At 39.0% G+C, this 19,432-nt stretch overlaps 1 protein-coding gene across 8 annotated transcripts in view; it reads left to right on the top strand.

The window, feature by feature from the left end:
• IQCK (IQ motif containing K) overlaps window positions 1-19,432 on the top strand; it is a 54,621-nt gene that overhangs the window by 19,714 nt on the left and 15,475 nt on the right. For 4 of the 8 annotated variants that reach the window (XM_040647454.2, XM_040647449.2, XM_046900696.1 and 1 more), the window contains exons 7-8: window positions 1,173-1,257; window positions 6,481-6,592. In XM_040647454.2, the coding sequence (XP_040503388.1) occupies window positions 1,173-1,257; window positions 6,481-6,592 (197 nt within the window). Of the gene's footprint in view, window positions 1-1,172; window positions 1,258-3,391; window positions 3,447-6,480; window positions 6,597-9,526; window positions 11,698-16,175; window positions 19,426-19,432 lie in introns of those variants that run through there. The other 4 variants (XM_040647451.2, XM_040647450.2, XM_040647452.2 and 1 more) reach the window with 4 other exon arrangements.

Below are 19,432 nucleotides of genomic sequence, written 5' to 3'. Positions count from 1 at the left end.
GGATTGGTTACTTATGGTCTTTGTAGTATATGCATCTTTGCAGTGTAAATAATATTCCTGCATAAGTTACATGTGCCTCTAGTTTTGTTAAAGCAGAGTTTAAGCCTGATACAGACAAAAACATAATTAGTACTTAAATCCAAATGATTGCTTCATCCAAACTCCTAATGTTGTGGTCTTCTGATTCAAAGCCATGCTGTGTCCCATACAGGAGAGTGGCTCATAGTGCCATTCTAACACTGTGCCAAGTCCACTCCTTACTAATGGTATTTTCATGAGTTGCACCATTAAAACCTGTAAAGACTGCATTACATTTAGTACAAAAGAAAGCCATATAAATTAATGTTGTCTTCTCCTTTCAGGTTGGTATTTTTTAAATCCATGTGCGTGATAAATAAATCAACTTTCATAGAAAAGGGCTTTTGCAAAGCAAGACTTGATATTATGATTTGAGTTTTTATTAGTGATGTCTGAAATTTAGTTGTTGCTTAGGGTATTTTTCAGTCATCAGAAATGCTCTCAGATTACCACGTATTGTGGCTGAAAATTAATTGCTGTCTTTAGTATCTGTTCTTTCTTTTATCTCCAAGACATGCGTGTATGTTATCAAAAGTAAAATTTCAGTATTTTAAGAGCTTATTCGGACATTTCTGAGTATGGGTGCATGTTTATGCCCATACAATAATCATCATTTTTTTTTTCATTTTTAGTACATTCCACTTAAGTGAAATCATAATGTAGCTGTAGGTACTAAAATATATTTAAGTTATACAGTTTTAAAAATTGTAAGGTTAATAAGGTTATAAACATTTGTCATAAATTTATTTGTTGTTACATTCACACTAAAACCTCCTTTGCTTTTCAAATCAGATGTCTCCACCATCTCTTGCTCCCCTCCCACCACAAGCTCAAATCCACATAGGAAGAGTAAGAAAGATTATTGTGCTTCACATGCCATTAGTTTATTGTTATTTCAAGGAAGAAGTGATTGTAGCATACATAGAGTATATTTTAAAGGAGAAATAATTGTACCTTTTATCTTAGAGCAGTAAGAAATTGTATGTTTCATGCTCCTGAGCAACCCTTTTTATAAAACATATTGCTAAAGAATAAAGTAATGTACTTTTGAAGGCCAGTCTTTTACAAAATATTTTATTTTATTTTTTATTTAGTCCCAGGCAACCATTGCCTCTGTCTTTCCTCCTATCAGAAGAAGAAGCAAGCATAATAATTCAGGCATTCTGGAGAGGTTATCGGGTAAGAATAATCTATAATTACTTGGCTTGATGTTGAATCTGTAGGACTGTGAAGGCCCTAGGGAAAATCCTTACATAAATTTTAAGTAGAAGATACTATAAATAGCTGCTGAGACCCTCATGGTTCATTGGCTTTGGATGTTGCTCTGCCTTATGCCTAGTGACTACAACCTTTTCACAGGCATTTACGCTGATGTGATCTTGCTGTTTTTCTCATGAAATCCACAGTAATTCAAATTTCAAAAATACTGAACAATTTTCGTTTTTTTAGTTGGTCTTTCGCTAGTTGCTAAAATGTTATTTGTGTCATTTAGAATTATGTGTGAGTGAGTGTAGAGGTGCACAAGGAGGATCACTGAGGTCTGTTCAGAAATAGAAGCATATAGAAACAAAGATGGTAACGCTGAGACAACAAACAAGACCAGAGAGGAAAAGGGGCTGTTCTTCAGATGTTGCAAACCATACTAGTAAAACAGCATTAACACAATCTCCAGTGTAAGGGGAGGTAAGTGCAAGGCCCTTAAAGTACCTTATGAAGAAAATTGGCTATTGCTGTTATTTTGGAGTGTAACAGTAGTGCTAAGCCTAGGATAAGATATAAATTATTTTGAAAATCCTGAAGATTCTGGCAAGCCTTTCTTTCTGAGGCTCTAAAACTGTCATGATTTTAGAAGAAATGGACTTGGAATCCGTGTGACTAAAGTGTCTTTGACTGCCTTTATCATAATTCAAGGTTGTAAATAGCTTCTGCTATAGCGATAGTCTCATTGTGACGGGTATCTGTCTATACATCTGGTGTTCTCTAAATCACAATCAGAATAAAACATTCTCTGTTAATTTTTTCTGTCCTATTTTAACAAGCATGAATTATAAGAGTTCCTACTATAGAGTGCCATGCAGACAAAAATGGCGAAATATCCTGAGATGATCTTGACTGATGGATTTTTTGACACTTTGTGTTTGTTTGCTTTCCTTGATTTTTGTTTTTCTAAACAGAGATGGCACTGACTCTAACATTAATTAGGACTGACAGTATCACTGCAGGCATCCTTGCAGTGGAGTATTGCAAAGGCAAACATCCAATAATATTTAGCTGAGCCCTGCAAGGTTGTTCACATACCTTGTGCTTCTGCCAGAGGTTCTGAAGGGCACAATCCCTTCTCATGTTATTAACTTTAAAATTTTCGGCATAGTATTTATCATTTGAAACTGGTTCCTAGAAATGAGAGAGGAACTGTAGCATTAAAAAGTAAGAGACATTGAAAATCAAGTGTTCTATGATATGATTCTATGTAAATGATTCAGACTATAAAATTAGCAGTTACATACTTTAGCTTATTATAGATGAAAAAACTTGGGCTTTTAAAAACTAAAACTTAAAGTGAGAATATAAAATCAAAATAATTAGTAGCAAGTTACTCTGCAGGTTTATATGTTATCTTTGAGCTTATAAGTTAAGAGAACACTAAGTTTAAATGAGAATTCAGTGCAGTAGTGATAGATTCTGAAAAATTAGAGGAAAATTCAGATAATTTGCTTTAATATAAATAACCCCGATATGAGGTTTGTAAGTTTTTTTTAGTTATTATTTGTAAGTGATCAGGAAAAAACTGATAAGATAGTGGAATGCTAGATTAGGACCTTAGCAGAAGAAAACCACAGGAAGGGATGTTAGCTGTTATAAGTGCAACCTAGCAGGAAAGGGAAGGAGTTTTCTGGGTGCAGAGTTTGCCTGGCATGGAGGTGCAGGGTTTTTGAGCAAAGAGGCATTTGTTGCTGCTGCCTCCATTGTGTCTGTGGAGATCTTGTGGTTGGTTTACAGATATAAAGGCTCGCTCTAAAGAAACTCTAATTCAAACTTTCAGTTTCCTTTTCCTGTCAGAAAAAATCTTTTAGTTCCAGGACCAAATAAAGGAATATTGGGTAACCAGTGTACTTCAAAAGAATAACGATAATCTCATTTGTTGCTTATGTATGTGATACACATATGAGACACAAAAGCAGTCTGGCTTGGTACTCTGAGGAGGTCAAGAAAGAAGATGTCATCTTGAAAGGCACGCAGCTGGAATAAGGCTATTGACAACTATCTTGTCAAATATCTTTATCTTCTCACATTCTCTTTTATTGACATTCAGTTTATCTGCCATGGGCCAAGGCAGTATTCCAGTGTCTGATGAAAACCTTTGACTGGTAGGTATCAATTTTGCAGGCACTTCTCAATTTCAAGAATATATATTTCACTCCTCTACTGCAGAATCTGTGCTTACTGCTACTTATTTCATGGGGTCTTTTTAATCTTTATAATTTGTATAACTTATCTAGACTGATAGATTTCTTCATTAACAGAATTTCATCTAGTATTTCCAGAGAAAGCATCCTTCCACTGTTGTGACATGTTCTTACATAGCATTGAATGTAATGTATTTGTCTATGTAACTCTTGAAGTATTGTGAAGCTTAAACTATAGCTGAAGCTATTTTATGTACATATATTGGTCGAGCAAAAGCTAATTCACAATGGAAGCAGGTTTGTCTTTGTATCTTACAGAGTGTTTTTGTGCTTTTGCTGCCAAAGTTTGTTCCTTTCCAGTAAAGTGTGGCTACTGGTGAATGCTCAGATCTAGAAGGTCACCTGAATACTCGCTGTTCTTTACAGCAAGTGTCGATTCTGTCCATGTGATTTGAATTTTTAAAGAGAAATGTTATGCTTGCTCTCAGTTCATAGTTGGACTGCTGATCTACAGGAGAGACATCAGTTGAACAATACTTGAGCCATTGATTACTTATCTGGAGTTTTGGCTTCTGAGTCATGCCTTTTTAATCACAGAATTGCATTCTGATTACAAATAGGCTACATTCTGTGAAATTATCATAAATTTGCTGAATTAGAGTTTCTAAAGAATACTTAGAACATGAAGATAAGATTCTGTTCAGTTCCTATTGCCTGTTTCACTGAAGATGACATATTTATGCTCATGTTCCTCCTTGGATTTCATATGGGAGCTTGGAGTATTTAACTGTCTGATTATGCCTTTCTTTATCTCAGAGCCCTGTATTTTGCTGTATATTTCACCATACTCGCTATTTTGTTCTGTATCTAGAGAGAGTATACAGAATCTACTGTACTTACCTCCTACCTTTTAACTGCTCAGTCATTACCTTCATTTTCAGTATACAGAGAGCACTGTGGTATTGTTGTGAACCAAAATACAGATTCTAAATGGCTGCACTTATAAATGGACACTTCTTTTTTTTTCTTTTTTCCCAACAGTTTTATATTTAGAAGTAGGGGTAATCATTTCTGTGTCTTCCTGTCTCTTTTCTGCTGTTGTTTTTTATGTTCCATAAACATTCCCTTAACCCTTACCTGTGCAAATAAATGGACTCCATAAAATAGAGAATTAGGGGTTCTATAAAAGCATACAGGGCACTATAAATGAGAAAATGTCTTGCAAGCCTAGAGAAACTGTCCTCTGTTTGGGATTATACTGTATTTTTTGAAATAGTACATCATGGACTTCATAGAAGATAAGATTTTCTTTTTTTTTAATTTATTTCTGTGGAAAGAAGTCACTAGTATTAATAAATTAACGTTTCGTGGTGGTGTTTTTTTTTTTTTTAATTTTATATTCACCTTGTAAGGACTTTGTATATCCTTTATTGAAGATAATACAGAACTGTATTAGTACAATGGGATATTTTAGGAGGCCTAAGAAGTATCTGATGTCAAGTGACTTAGTGAGAGTCTTCCCCGCCTGTATTGATTATATAACCTTGCATTGTATTTCTGCTCTGTCAGTGCACTGAGGTATGGCCAGTTATCTTCTCCAGTGCGGACAGAAAACTGCTCCTGGAGTGCAGTTGCTGTCTGTTGTATTTTTAGTTACACCACAGAGGAGAAATTTTATGTGGGAAGAATACTTCTGCTAAGTACTTTAAAAATTTTTTTTATATATATATATATATACACATATATGCTTTTTTTTAAAAAAAACAAGTGGAAAGTTGCATCCTGCTGTTTTGCTCTGTGCATCTCAGAAAAGCATGTGAAAACTGGAATGTAATGTAGTAGATTAACAGAGTTTAAATCACAGAGCAGACTCATTACCATATCATCTATGAATAAAGTAAACATAAATTCTCTGGACAGCTAAGTGGTCGGCCTCCTGGAAGTCAGACGTATCCAGGAGAAGCCACGCCTATTGCTGCTTGTTTCTTCAGTGCTGTTTAATTTCAGCCTGAATAACTAGGACATTAAGTCCTAAAGCAGATGGCATTTTGTGTCCGTATCATTTAGAAACAAACAGAAACTCCATTTTAAATAATTCTATTATTATCTGAACGTGACTCTAAGAGAATAATCGCTTATCAGTGAGCAAATACTACAGTGACCACTACCTGCTATTATCAGAGTGAGGGCATCTATTCTGCATTTTTGCTCCAATGCTGGAGGTAGTAATTATGTGAGTGCCAAGGTAGATGATGGGCAACATACTGCTATTTAATCAAGTGTGGATTAGAGCAAGTTCAGGAGTGGCAAAATCTGAATTATTTCTTATTGTTAGTAGGATCTATACGAGTACAAAAGCAATAATGGAGGAATTCAACTTAAATGGAGATAAAGCCTGTGACTATTGTCATTCTACATGGAAGTAGAATTAGGCTTTTCATAGGAGTGATTGCCAAAGAATAGATATCATGTAATGCATTCCAATTACTTTAAATAAGAGATTAATGCCTCTTCTGTTTGTGAAAACGGTATGGCTAGGATTGCAGCTGGTAGCAGGTGTGAATCAGTTTGCTGGAATAAATTTCCTGCTGTATGACCCTTCATGTGCCTCTTCTATTCTATTGTGTTGATCAATGGGTTGGTTTTATAGCGTTGTGGTTTTCTAAAGGGACTAATACCCTGCAGTATAATGCTTTAAATTTTAATTAACTTGAAGAATTGGCATCTCACTGCAGTCACATTCTCAGGAGTCCTTGGTAATCAAAATGATCCCTTAATTGGCATATTTGTGTTTTCAGTGGGGTTTGTCAGTTGTGTGGATTTTAGTTCTGTGTCAGTTGAATGCTGTAAACCTCTGGGATCATGCTTTATATCAAGCCTTGCAAAAAGAATGGATGCCACATATTTGCACAGCCACAGCCCAGCATAAAAAATAAAGGCTTGTGACCTTGGGTAACATGGATGTATAATGTTAGTTGCATTTTCTGCTTTCCAGGTCCGCTGTGATAGGGAAGTACAAGAGCTGCGTCAGTGGCAAAAGCAGTTGAGAGATGAAAAAACTATTTTTCAAAGAGTAGAAGAATTCTGGGCTAAGCAGGAAGCCAAAGGTAGGTGAATTAAATTGCTCATTGTAATGATTTATTTTTTTTACATAAAATATTTATTTTTTATACTTTAAGTTGTATTAAGAAATAAGACACACAGTGGAGCACTAATCGTGAGTGACAAGAAAAGCCAATGCCTGGTGGAAGTGCCTGGCTGTTTCTTTACAATCACTATTTAAATTAGTTACTAGTATAGCTGAAAGTGGCAATGAAAAGTACAATACAGGGCCAAAGATCAGTAACTTCACAGAATTATGATAATGTGGTGGCACAGTATTTCCTAGTATCAGACTGATACCAGCTGCAGAACACTGAAATGCTGACTTTTACCAGACAGGTTGTAGTACAGTTTTTCTGAACTGCAGAATTTCTATCTGGTAAACATTCTATTGGTGTTTTCCTATGTATATAGAAGTTGTCTTGTAGTGTTCTAAAAAAAAAGAAAACAAATCCTAACAATTCAATATAAATATATGGCTTCATAAGTAATACTGTCTATTTGTTTCACTGGAAACTAAAATAAATACAAGGAGCACAATAACACTGTTGATACAGCAGATTCTTAGCTACAAAACACTACTTTTCAACACAGTCACCACCATTAGCAATACATTTTTGTGAGCGGTGAACAAGAGCTGTGTGCTGCACTCATAGAGATCTGCACCAGCAGAGGTGCCTCACTGTCTGTCACCACTGCTGAAGTGCAGCATGCACCCTTCACTGTGCCAACACTCACTGCTGCATCTCCATCAACATTCGTAAGCATCGATGAATGTCAGTGGGTGCCATTTTTCCACATGGAGGAATTCAGTGACACCCCTTCATATTCTCTTCCATGTCAGATGCCATTTTGTCAGAGTGCCCCTCTGCTGACATCTGTCACAGGGCAACAAAATGTAATGAAGTATAGGTGGGAAGGTTCAACCTCTGCTGCCATCCCTGCAACATCTGCCCCTGATGTTGTGGGCCAATATAGTGAAGTAGGTGGCATTATTTTTCAGAGCAGCCTTCATAATTGCCAAAGAAAATGAGGCCATGTTGCTTTAAGAACCTTTTTTGTCTGATTTTGAACAAAGCCTTTCTGACAGGGACAAAATTATTCTTTTGTTATTCAGGAACAGTGGTATGATTATGATCACTCTTTGCCTGGTCTCTCTGCCTGCTATTTGTCTACTAACATAGGATTCTCTAGCTCTTTATCAGCCTCTGTTGTCTGAACTCAGATGAGATCCACGTAGGGATGTGAGCTAACTGTCAATAGACAGAGGTGATAGGAGTTTATTCAGCTATATTGCTCATCAGCTGATGAGAGGGAAACTTCTGCTTTACCAATCACTATTGTGTCCTTTGTTCTGATGGCCCTGCTGCCAGTCTTTGCCCACCACTATGTAAGGTATTCAGGATGCAATTACACACAGTTGGATCAAACTAGTGGCTGCCAAAAGGGCTTGTCACAGTCTATCTCTGGCAACAATTTCGGTGACTGTGTAACTGCACCATGGGTTTGGATCAGCAGAGGTTATCTGTGGGGCAGGTTATTTTTCTGTAATGTTGCCACATGATTGCTGTATCTACCAGAGCAGAAAGAGAACTGGGGACAGAGAGGGATAATCCCTTCCCAGCAGGCCACAGCTTGGTTAAATGGAGCAGAATGTGAGATGGTGTTCTCATCATAGCTGGTTCCTATTCACAGCTGAGGAAGTGCTAACCTCCAGGTGATCAGCAGGAGCTAATGGCTGGGGGCAAATCACGTTAGATTTCTGAAGCTTGGTGTGCAAGAAGGCATCCATCAGTGCCCTCATTCTGAGCCTGGTTTTCATGGCACTTGGCTGGGAAAGGAAGTTTATCTTTGAATCCTTTCAGGGTTAAGGGGGTTTAGAATTAGGTTTCTGTGAAAACTTTTACAATGGTGAGTACTGGTCAGTTAGATACCAACTATCCAGAATAATCTCCAACTCTAGATTTCAAGTGATTGAAAATTGCTGATGCACAGATGGGATTAGGCAGCTTCATTGTATTAGGACACCACTGGTCTCAGTGCTCTCAAATGAACTAGGCAGCTTTTCACTCTCAGCACTGAATATTTATTTTTTGATGAGATTATGTAAATGCAAACAAACTGAAAAGAGAGAATTAATGCACGAATTCAAACTCTCAGCACTGAATATTTATAGTCACTATTTGGAGCTATGTCTCTTAGCTGTATCTATACGCCTTGCTGGTCCTTTATTAGTTAACCTTCTTGAACTATGTGTCCAATTTCTAGACATTTAGAGTCTAAGCTGAGGCATGGAATTTGTCCTGCTGTAGCTTCATTCAGAGTGTTGTTTCTCTCATTATTTTGTATGTAACCAAACTCTTATTTAGGTGCAGTTAGTGTACTCATGCGCAGACATGAAGTAGGGTATTCTGGACTTAAGTTGACGTTCTTGACGTTCTCACAGCAGGTTTTGTTTTAGAAACTACAGTAAGAATGTCTGTACATAGAGAGTACCTATTAATGTTACTGCTGTAGCAACCAGGACTTATTGTACATGATGAGAGCCTTGCAATTCTTCATTAACTTTAGCCATCAACCCTTTTGTGGCTATTGCAAATTCCAAAATTGTCCTGCTTTTTAATAAATGATATGACAAAACTTCTCTATCAAGTAGTTTAATTATAAAATTGTTCATGCTCTGTAAATGCCAATGGGATTAAGAACAGTTAGGTCATTAGCCTAATGCACTGCAATTATTCTTTCAATTTGGTTGTGCATCCAGTCTATCTGTCCAGTCCCAAGTAGATCAGGGTAAAAGGATGGCACAGAAGTCCCAAACATTTCCCTCTGCTTGAAATCTTCTGTTTAATGTTTTTGCCTAAAGATGAAGGAGAAATTTGTCACTAATAGCAATTGTTGTAACAATTGGAATTACAAAATAGCCCATTGTTTTTCAGCTTTTTTCAGCTACATTTGTGTAATACCAGAAAATGCAAAGAAAACATGGAACACTTAATGACTGATAACAGACAGCTCCATTGACAAGCCTTTGATTCCTTCAACATTTGTTCAGTGATTTCTGATTTATACTTGCTTATCAGTTGGGTAGCACCAGTTTTGAAGGGATCTTCTCAGAGCAATGTTGCTGTTATGCTAATTGTGAGCTGTTGAGTTTGTTGAAGTGCAGTGCAGAGCACCAAATAATTCTGCAATCAAAACTGGGTAATTGGACTGTATTTCTAATGGATGAAAGGTTGAGTAGTTATAGCACAAGTCTTTCCAGTAAATACCTGGATGTTTATACATGGTGCTTTTGTAACATAGTTTCCTTTCTGTTGTGTGGAGCAATATTTGAACCCACTCTCACATAATAGCTGTGCAGTTATGTTTTGGTCCTGCAGCCACCACTCCAGGGGCTGGGTAACCTCCTGGCTCACCTGCACTGCGCAGAGCCTCACACAGAGGGAGATCTGTCTCCAGTCCTGCTGCTCTCCCTGTAATGACAGATGGGGACAGCGGTGGTGGCTACAGGACAGATAGTTCTGTGTTTTGCAAACTTGCGAGAGCAAGGAGAGCGGTTCCCTCTTGGTACTTTTTCTGCCCAGGCAGCTGTTCTTCATGATCTCCAGGGAAAACATGAGCTGGAGGCTAGTTTCAGCTACATCATGCTGCTTAATAAAATGTGTCTGTTGAAGTCTGCTTTTGTTGTGATATTGAATGATTTGGAGTGTGTGTACTGAAAACTCCATCCACTGGAAAGTGTGCAATGGAGAAACCTACTCATCCAATTCTGATTGTAGAACAAGTCAGTTCTGTGCACAGAAGATGACATCCATCCATGTTAGATTCCAGCGTTCAGAGTTCTTAGCACAGGAATGACTGGCCTGCATTGATACCAGTGCTGCTGCCAATGAAGTAGGACCAGATTTCTTTGAGTGGGTATTCAGGTGGGCAAGGCAGGCCCATACCTAACAGGGACAGCACTGAATGGCAGCCCCAAAAGTGGTGCCACATACCCACACAAGCAGCAAGGACTGCAATGAAAGCACATTGTATTTCAGCTGGGAAAGCATTATTCCAGCCAGCAGAAGCCTCACCAGGAGCATTTTTTAAATTAAGTATTAGCCAAGAGAATGTGCATGCAAGAAAACATGTGAAAAGAAAAAAAGGAAAGTTAAAATCAAAGTTGTCATAAATAACTTTTTCAAAAGATGGCATTTTCAAAATCTTGATGTATCATGGCCTCCTCAGGTGCCTTGCTGTTATAGTAATATACAAGGACTGCTCTGAAAGTAAGGCCTTCTATTTCATTACACTGGCCCACAGTGTCAGAGGCAGATGTTGGTGGGATGGCAGTAGAGTCTGAACCTTCCCACCAACACTCCATTACATTTTGTTGCTATGTGACAGATGTCAGCAGAGAGACGCTCCGTCAGAACTGCATCTGATGTGGAAGTGCAGATGAAGCAGAGGTGTGCCATTGAATTTCTCCATGCAGAAAAAAAAATGGCCTCCATTGACATTCATCAACACTTGTGAATGTTGAGTCCAAACAGTGGGTACTGGCACAGTGAGGGGTGGGTGCTGCATTTCAACAGCTATGACAGCGACATTGGGGCACCTCTGCTGGTGCAGATTTTTGTGAGTGTGGCATGCAGCTCTTGTTCTTTGCTGGTGAAAATGCACAGCTAGTGCACTGAAAAAAAAATGGTATTCTGTAGCCAAGGATTTGCTCTATCAAATGGTGTTATTTTGCTCTTTGTTGTTTTTTTTTTTTTCCATGGAAATAAGTAGGAGGCGTTACTTTCAGAGCAACCTATGTATAATGTAAGGAGTTACAAGCTGGCACACTTTTATGTATCTGCATTGTGCTATACACAGGAATTTCTGTTCAAAGCCTCACTTCACTATTAAATGTTTAGAACATTGAGTTCTTTTCTTGGACTGCCACAAGTCTGTGGGGCTGGATGAGATTCACCCGAGAGTGCTGAAGGAACTGGCAGAGGTGATAGCCGAGCTGCTTTCCCTCATCTGTTAGTGCTCCTTGTTGACTGGAGAGGTCCCAGAAGACTGGAGGCTTGCCAGTGTGACTCCCATATACAAGAAGGGTTGCAGGGAGGATCCGGGGAACTACAGGCCTGTTAGCCTGACCTCGGTGCTGGAGAGGGTTATGGAGCAGATTATCTTGAGGGAGATCATGTGGCACGTGCAGGACAAGCGGGGGATCAGGCCTAGCCAACACAGGTTCACGAAGGGCAGGTCCTGCTTGACCAACCTGATCTCTTCCGATGACCTAGTGACCCGTCTGGTGGATGACGGAAAGGCTGTTGATGTAGTCTACCCAGACTTCAGCAAAGCCTTTGACGCTGTCTCCCACAGTATTCTCCTGCAGAAGCTGGCAGCCCGTGGCTTGGACAGGTACACTCTTGGCTGGGTAAGGAAGTGGCTGGAGGGCCGGGCCCAGAGGGTGGTGGTGAATGAAGTTAAACCCAGTTGGCGACCGGTCACGAGTAGTGTTTTCCAGGGATCAATGCTGAGGCCTGTCCTCTTTAGTATCTGTATTGAGGACCTGGATGAGGGCATTGAGTGCAGCCTCAGGAAGTTTGCAGATGACACCAAGTTGCCTGGAAGTATCGATCTCCCTGAGGGTAGCGAGGCCCTACTGAGGGATCTGGACAGGCTGCATAGCTGTGCTGAAGCCAACAAGACCAAATGCAGGGTTCTGCACTTTGGCCACAAGAACCCCAGGCAGCGCTACAGGCTTGGGGCAGAGTGGCTGGAAGACTGTGTAGAGGAAATGGACCTGGGGGTATTGATTGATGCTCAACTGAACGTGAGCGAGCAGTGTGCCCAGGTGGCCAAGAAGGCCAATGGCATACTGGTTTGTATCAGAAATAGTGTGGCCAGCAGGAACAGGGAAGTAATTGTCCCCCTGTACTTAGCCCTGGTGAGGCTGCACCTTGAGTACTGCATCCAGTTTTGGGCCCCTCACTGTAAGAAAGACATCGAGGCCCTGGAACGTGTTCAGAGAAGGGCAACAAAGCTGGTGAGGGGTCTGGAGCACAGGCCTTATGAGGAGCAGCTGAAGAAGCTGGATTAAACATTAATTGTTCAGTCTGGAGAAGAGGAGGCTCAGGGGAGACCTTACTGATCTCTATAACTACCTGAAGGGAGGTTGTAGTGAGCTGGGGGGGGTCAGCCTCTTCTCTTGTGTAAATGATAGAACTGGAGGGAATGGCTTCAAACTGCACCAGGGAAGTTTCAGGCTGGACGTTAGAAATCCTACTTCTCTGAAAGGGTGGTCAGGCACTGGAATGAGCTGTCCAGAGAGGTGGTGGAGTCACCAACCCTGGAGGTGTTCAAGGAACGTTTGGACATTGTGTTGAGGGACATGGTTTAGTGAGAAACACTGGTGATGGGTGAATGGTTGGACTGGATGATCCTGTGGGTCTTTTCCAACCTTGGTGATTCTATGATTCTGTGATTCTGTTCTTGTCTTCTAGCAGATCTAACTATGTGTAAAGTCAATCTTTGCAGTGATCAAGTTTTTCTTCAAGTCTTTGTGGAATTGTACGGACCCTTTACTGTGGTCCAGTAAAAGTTTAGGTTACAAAAAAAGGTGATGATAGAGGTTGATCTTGCAGGCGTGCTCATTCATTTTGAATAATTCCAGTTTGAATTCATGCTTTGATTCTCTCTTTTCAGTTTGTTTGCATTTACATCATCTCATCAAGGGCTTTTTTAAATGTTCCTTTGTCTGTGGTACCAGTCAGACTTACAGTTACGTAAGTCTTTCACTTATTTCTTGGAAACAAACTTGGAAAAGGCCTTTTCACAGTATATTGCCAACACAGTGCTTTGAGAAAGAGTGTATATGATATTAGATGTCTGCATGATTACAGCTTACAGTCTTCATGCATAGAAAGTTTTAAAGTTGAAGTTTGAAGTACCCTTCTAGGGGACAAGATGAAACCATTCTGAAAATGATGTGAGCAAGAAAAGTCAAGGCTGAGGGGAAAAGAGACTGTGCCATTCAGCTGTTAAAATCATACCAAGAACTCCCATCTCTGAAAATTTTTTTTCTGTAAACTACACTTACGTTGTTTTGGAGGATCATGTAGTGGTAAGAGTTCCTTTGCCTTCTTTACCAATTGTTTCTAGATGAAAAAACAACTTCCTTTTAATCATCCTAATAGAGATTTTCTGTCATCAAATTAAGTATTTTAGAATGGTAGGGCAAAACTGTTCCATCACTTCAAAGTATGTTGTAAAATTGTTCCTTTTCAATTTTTTTCTTCAACCAGTGCAAGTTTATATTGCTTATATCACATTAGTATTCAATATTATCAACTTGTTTCTGTAATTATTTGACTGAGCCCTGCTAAATTAATGTAAGAGTATCCATTACATAAAATAGCCTTGGGGCACAGACAGATGGCTGTTTGGAAACAGCTGTACCACTTTAAGAAGTCACTGTCCAGGGGTTTTCATTATCAATCTCAGCTGTGATGCCATAATTAATTATGTTAGTGCTCCAGCTGCTCATATTTCTGCTATTACTACTCCGCTGCTTATTAATGTTCTTAAACCTTGTTTCGCTGTAAAGTCAACAGAGTTGTTTTCCACTGCTTTTGTCCGTGGTGCAGTCTCACCCACTTGACTTTGTGCTGAACGGAACTATGAGCACTTATGCAGTACTGAATAGTGTAACACAACTGCCTATTAAGCTCCTCTTTCTACGCATTTGGTTTAACTGATATACTGTGAAATCTCCCCTTTAATTAAACCACTGAGCTCCTTGCATCAAGCAGGACAAAGCGTTTGTTATTACTCAGATGTCACAAACAAACCATTAAGATCAAAAGGAAAACATTTTAAAATTGTTAGATCATTGTGTTACAAAGTTAGCTACATCAAGAATCACAATGAAATCTCTCTTAAATTTGTAGATGACTCGAACCCTATTTATTAGACACTGTAAATAGTGTTGAATTTAACTGTAGGGGATGAATGGTGAGCTGCCAAATAGCTTTTAGAAAATGCTGACTCAAGCAGTAATGTGATTCTATTGACACTACTAGAAAGATCAGCATACCTCCCTGTGAAAATATCAGCCAAAATGCGAGCTAGCAGTCACATTCTGCTGTGGTGCAGCTCATAGCACAGTGCTACCTATACCTTATTTCATGGGTATGTTTTGGGCAAATATTTAAAATGGTGGTGGTGAAAGCAGTGTGATGCTGAAAAAGGATGCCAAAAGAAAGTTAGAAACGCGGCTGTATTGTAATTAACAAGTTCAAAGGCATTCTTAACTAACTTTCCTCTTTTCAGAAAGTGTGTAAACACACCTATCATAATTAAAACAAATTGTGAAGTCTTAATTTTTATAAGAACATAGCCAGAATAAAACAGCTTTTGAATATTTTTGTTTGTTTGTTTTTAAGTAGGGGACAAATTGTGATCTGTACTGGGCAGCTGAGGTGCCCAACAACTTGCCCATCAAAAAGGTAGTTCTTGTGCTTCCTTGGCTGAGGTTTCTACTGACCTCTCCTTTCCTTGGCTCTTGTGCTGAGGGTTTTGTAGTGAACTGCTCCAGCTGGCCCATCCGCTCAAGGACTGTTCTCTGTTCTGTGCAGTGGCCTTCCACATTCGTTTTCTGCTGGATAAGCCCAGTATGACACAGCCCTTAGATCCAGTGCAAGGGAACTGGTGCCCCAGTAACAAGGGGAGCAAAGCCACCCACTTGAGATGGCAGCTCACTTTTTAGATCAGCTAATCTGTGCTGTGCCTACAGTGTCATGTGAAACCATACCCTATGTGGTATGTCTGCTTGCTGTGCTGGGCCAGGGTGTAAAGTAACCTCGTGTAAACCACTGACTCTCCCCTTACTTCAAATCACATTTAAAACCATCTCTTTTGTTCTCACTTTGCAAGTTTTTTACTCTCCTTTCATTGTATCTTATGTACTATTTATTACTAGTTTTGAAAAGTGTTCTGGGATATAGCATGTGAAAACTTTGCACAAAAATCACTGAAGAAAAGGAATTGAGGAAACAAATAGTATCCTGCAGGACTGTTGATCTCTTTTAATGCACATGGCTGATAAATTTCTTTTTAAGTGCAAAGAAAAAGTTATATTTCTTTCAGCCTTACCTAAGGTCATCATGCTATAGCATTGTTTGCTATACTGCTCCATTGCTGTAAAATGACATTCCACAAAATGATCTATATCTAAAGTGTGAACTTTTGTCAGTTTCTACTTACAGACTGAAAATGTAGAAATGGAATGCATAACAGTCAGGACTCAGTTCAGTGGTTCACAGCTTTAGACTTGTAGGGAGAATTAGAATTCTTCCCCGTATAGATCCACTGGTTTAGCATAGTTGATAGTATAAATTAGTTCTAGAATATTTACAGGAGTTTTAAAAATTATTACCTTCAACATAGAATACGTAGGTCACTCCGAAAGTAGTGCCTCCTGCTTACTTCCTTCAAAATGACAACAGATGCAAAGAGCACAGTAACACCATATGAAAGAGCACATTCTTGGCTACAAAACACTATTTTTGAATGCAGTCACCACCACTAGCTGTGCATTTTCACCAGCAGTGAACAAGAGCTGCATGCTGGGCTCATACAGATCTGCACCAATGGACGTGAACTGCTGTCATCACTGCTGAAATGCAGCACCCACCCCTCATTGTGCCAACACCCACTGTTTGGTCTCCATAAACGTTCAGCAAGCGTCGATGAATGTCAGTGGGTGCCATCTTTTCCGCATGGAGGAATTCAGTGACACTCTTTTGCTTCATCTGCACTTCCATGTCCATCACCACTCTGTCAGAGTGCCCCTCTGCTGCCATCTGTCACACAGCAACAAATTGTAATGGAGTACTGATGGGAAGGTTCAGCCTCTACTGCCATCCCACCAACATCTGCCTCTGATGTCGTGGGCCAGTGTGATGAAATAGGAGGCATTAATTTCAGAGCAGCTCTTGCACTACTAATAAAAAAAGAACTTCCGGAAGTTATGAATGAATAGCAAATGAGATTGAGGCTTCTCATTTTTTTTTTCTTTCTTGGTGACTTTGTTAGCTACCTATTCTTAGAGGCCACCATAGCCTTAGCTTTGTAAGTTACAGTGAATGAACACTGCGTGTGGAAAACAAAATTAAACCACACTGAGAAACAAAGTGATCTTCAGATGGGGAGGGTTGATTTCGAGACACAAGAGTGAATATTCCTTTACATGCCATTTGATTTTCAAGCAATATTTCTCCTTTGGCAGTAGAAGTTATTACTCGCCTGGGGTGGGAGCTTTTAGGAATAGTTCCTTAAAAGAAAGGATCTTTTGCCTTGGGTGGATGCAACCAGCAACGTGTTGGAAGAATTCAGAACGTAGGTATTATTTCACTGGAAAATCCTTGAAAACATGAATGAGGCTGCAGATAGATAAAGGAGAGAATAGGCTGCTTATTTTAGGAGCATGTGTTGTGATAAAGCAGGAACAGATGCATACTGTCAAGAAGTAAGGAAATGTGGTCAATCCTGCAGCTGTGATATGTCTCCATCTGAATTATGAAGAAGGATTTGAAAACTGAGTAGGTTTACCAAGTTAAGCTGGAGAGGGGAAGCCTAGTCTGCATACTTGAGAAGGATGGCTGTATCACGATTGTGTCACATAAATAGTGATATTACAACAAAATAGAATGGAGGAAGGGAAAAACATTAAATTCAGTGCCCAGAAAGAAAAGTTCTGCCTGATGAAACTTCTTGGGACTCGTTACATAAACAAGCATGTGATTATAGTCATAGACTCTAACAGATACTTGATAATGAGTCTATTAGTGAAGCTACAATTGCATGCATGTTTGCAGACTGAGCAGTTTCCCAAACAAAATACCAGAAGGAGTAAACTTTTTGCTCCCAAGTGGCATGTATTACACTAGGCTTTAAAAATATGTATATTTAAATGCACCATAAGTGGTAATGTTGGATTAGCAGAAGACAAAGTCTGAGTCGATAATGGATCTCTTAAAAACGGCACCTCTGTAGTTTGTCTATGAAAATTCAGCTCAGTAAAATGTAAGGAATTCATTGTTTCTACATGTCGGGTTACTTCTTCCTTATTTTTGTCCACTTTGATCGAGGGAGGTTGAAGTGTAGTCATGTTTAAGCATGGTACGCAACAATTTTTTAAATTTATTTTCTTATGATTTAATCAGCCTTCCTTTAATTATACCTCTAATTCTTTAATTGAGCTCATTATGAAGTTCTTGTAAGTGGAGACTTCCCCATATTCCATGGTTCCACACTTTAAAGGTATATGAAAAAATGTTAAAATCTGACATGTTGCAGGTTTGTCTTCTGATGATTTTGGTTCCAACTGTGATGTATGAATTGAAAGGCTTCTCACTGTCACTACTAAAACAATTTTACTCCTAAAAAAAAAAAAAAAACAACACTGTATTTACAGGCACTCCATTGTTTCTTCCCCAAACAAAAGTGCTATATTCAGAATGATTTTCAATGTAACCAGGCATGTAGTTGCTTTCAGTTTAAAAGTAGATCTATAAGTTACGAGTGGAGCAAAAGACACTGAAATTTCTTTTTAAAAAGTGGAAGGAGATCCAAGAACAAAGCAGTGCCTGTGGCTGAGTATGTGGTGTTTTTCACCAAGTCTAATTCGAGATGCTTGAGATGTTTCTGAAAGTTTAATCTTGGCACTAACAGCTGAGAATGTAGTGATAAAAGTCATATGGCTCATGATGTAGATTCTGCTTTATTGGTCCACACCCTGAACTCAGACGCCTTTGAAAAGTTGCAAAGAAGACAGTCACTTTAATTTCTGAAAATGCATTGGGAGTGTTTGAGAAAAAAAAAATAAAGATGGCAATTTAGATAAACTACAAACTATGCGATCTTCTGAACTGTGCTTATATAGGCGCAGCAGTTATCAGCCAGCACAAGGTTGAACGAATCTTCTAAGCACCAAAGTTGTACTTTTACCCATCACTGTGCAATTTTTAGTAATGATTGGTGGTGGAAAAGAAGACAATTGCTATTTGCTGATTGTTCTGTGATGATAGAAATACATTTTGGTTTTTTTTTTTTCTGTTTTAAAGGAGGGGAGAAATTCTTCACAGCCGTTGCAGTATTTTTTCTTTTAGCCTTTACAAGATAACAATGAAAAAATGGGAACATTTGTATTGAAAACTCTGTTGTTGTTTTAATTCAGGTATATGAAAACAAATTTATATCTCTGTGCTAACACAATGAGATGTGTTAAAACCCCAAAGGAAAGGCTGCTATCAAATAAGAAGTAAAACCTCCAGATTTTCCTGCAGCAAAACTAGACTTGAGACTGATTTGATTGAGAAGAATAAGACAGGGAGGCAGGAAAAGAAAGACCATGAGTCATTAGTGCAGTCTTAAATGGGACTTACAGATTAGTGAAGGACAAACTGCAGAACACACAGGTTACTTGCCCCTAACTTCCCTTAGGTATTGGACATCTTTTTCAACATAACTGTCTCTTTTGATTTTTTGTTGTGTTTAGTTTTTTTGTTTGTTTGTTTTTTGGGTTTTTTTTTTTTTTTTTTTTTTTGTACCTTGTCATTTCTTTTAGTTTATGTGAGTGTTTACATTTGATGGCTTTACAGAACTTACCTGTTTTCCAAGCAGTAAACATGTCAGAAATAAGAGAGGTGATGGCTGTCAGTGCAGCGCTGATGAAGCTCCCATCACTCCTGGCATTCCAGCTCTGCCCCAAGTGCCTTCTGCCTGTAATTCCCCACATGCTTTCTGGGGGGCTCTGCTTCCAGCCAACTTCTGGCTGTTTTCACCTCTCTTTTTCCATCTCA

Source organism: Gallus gallus, chromosome 14, assembly GCF_016699485.2.
Source record: "Gallus gallus isolate bGalGal1 chromosome 14, bGalGal1.mat.broiler.GRCg7b, whole genome shotgun sequence".
NCBI classification, from domain to species: domain Eukaryota; kingdom Metazoa; phylum Chordata; class Aves; order Galliformes; family Phasianidae; genus Gallus; species Gallus gallus.
The sequence above is the reverse complement of the archived record's forward strand: the minus strand, read 5'-3'. Positions and strand labels throughout refer to the sequence as shown.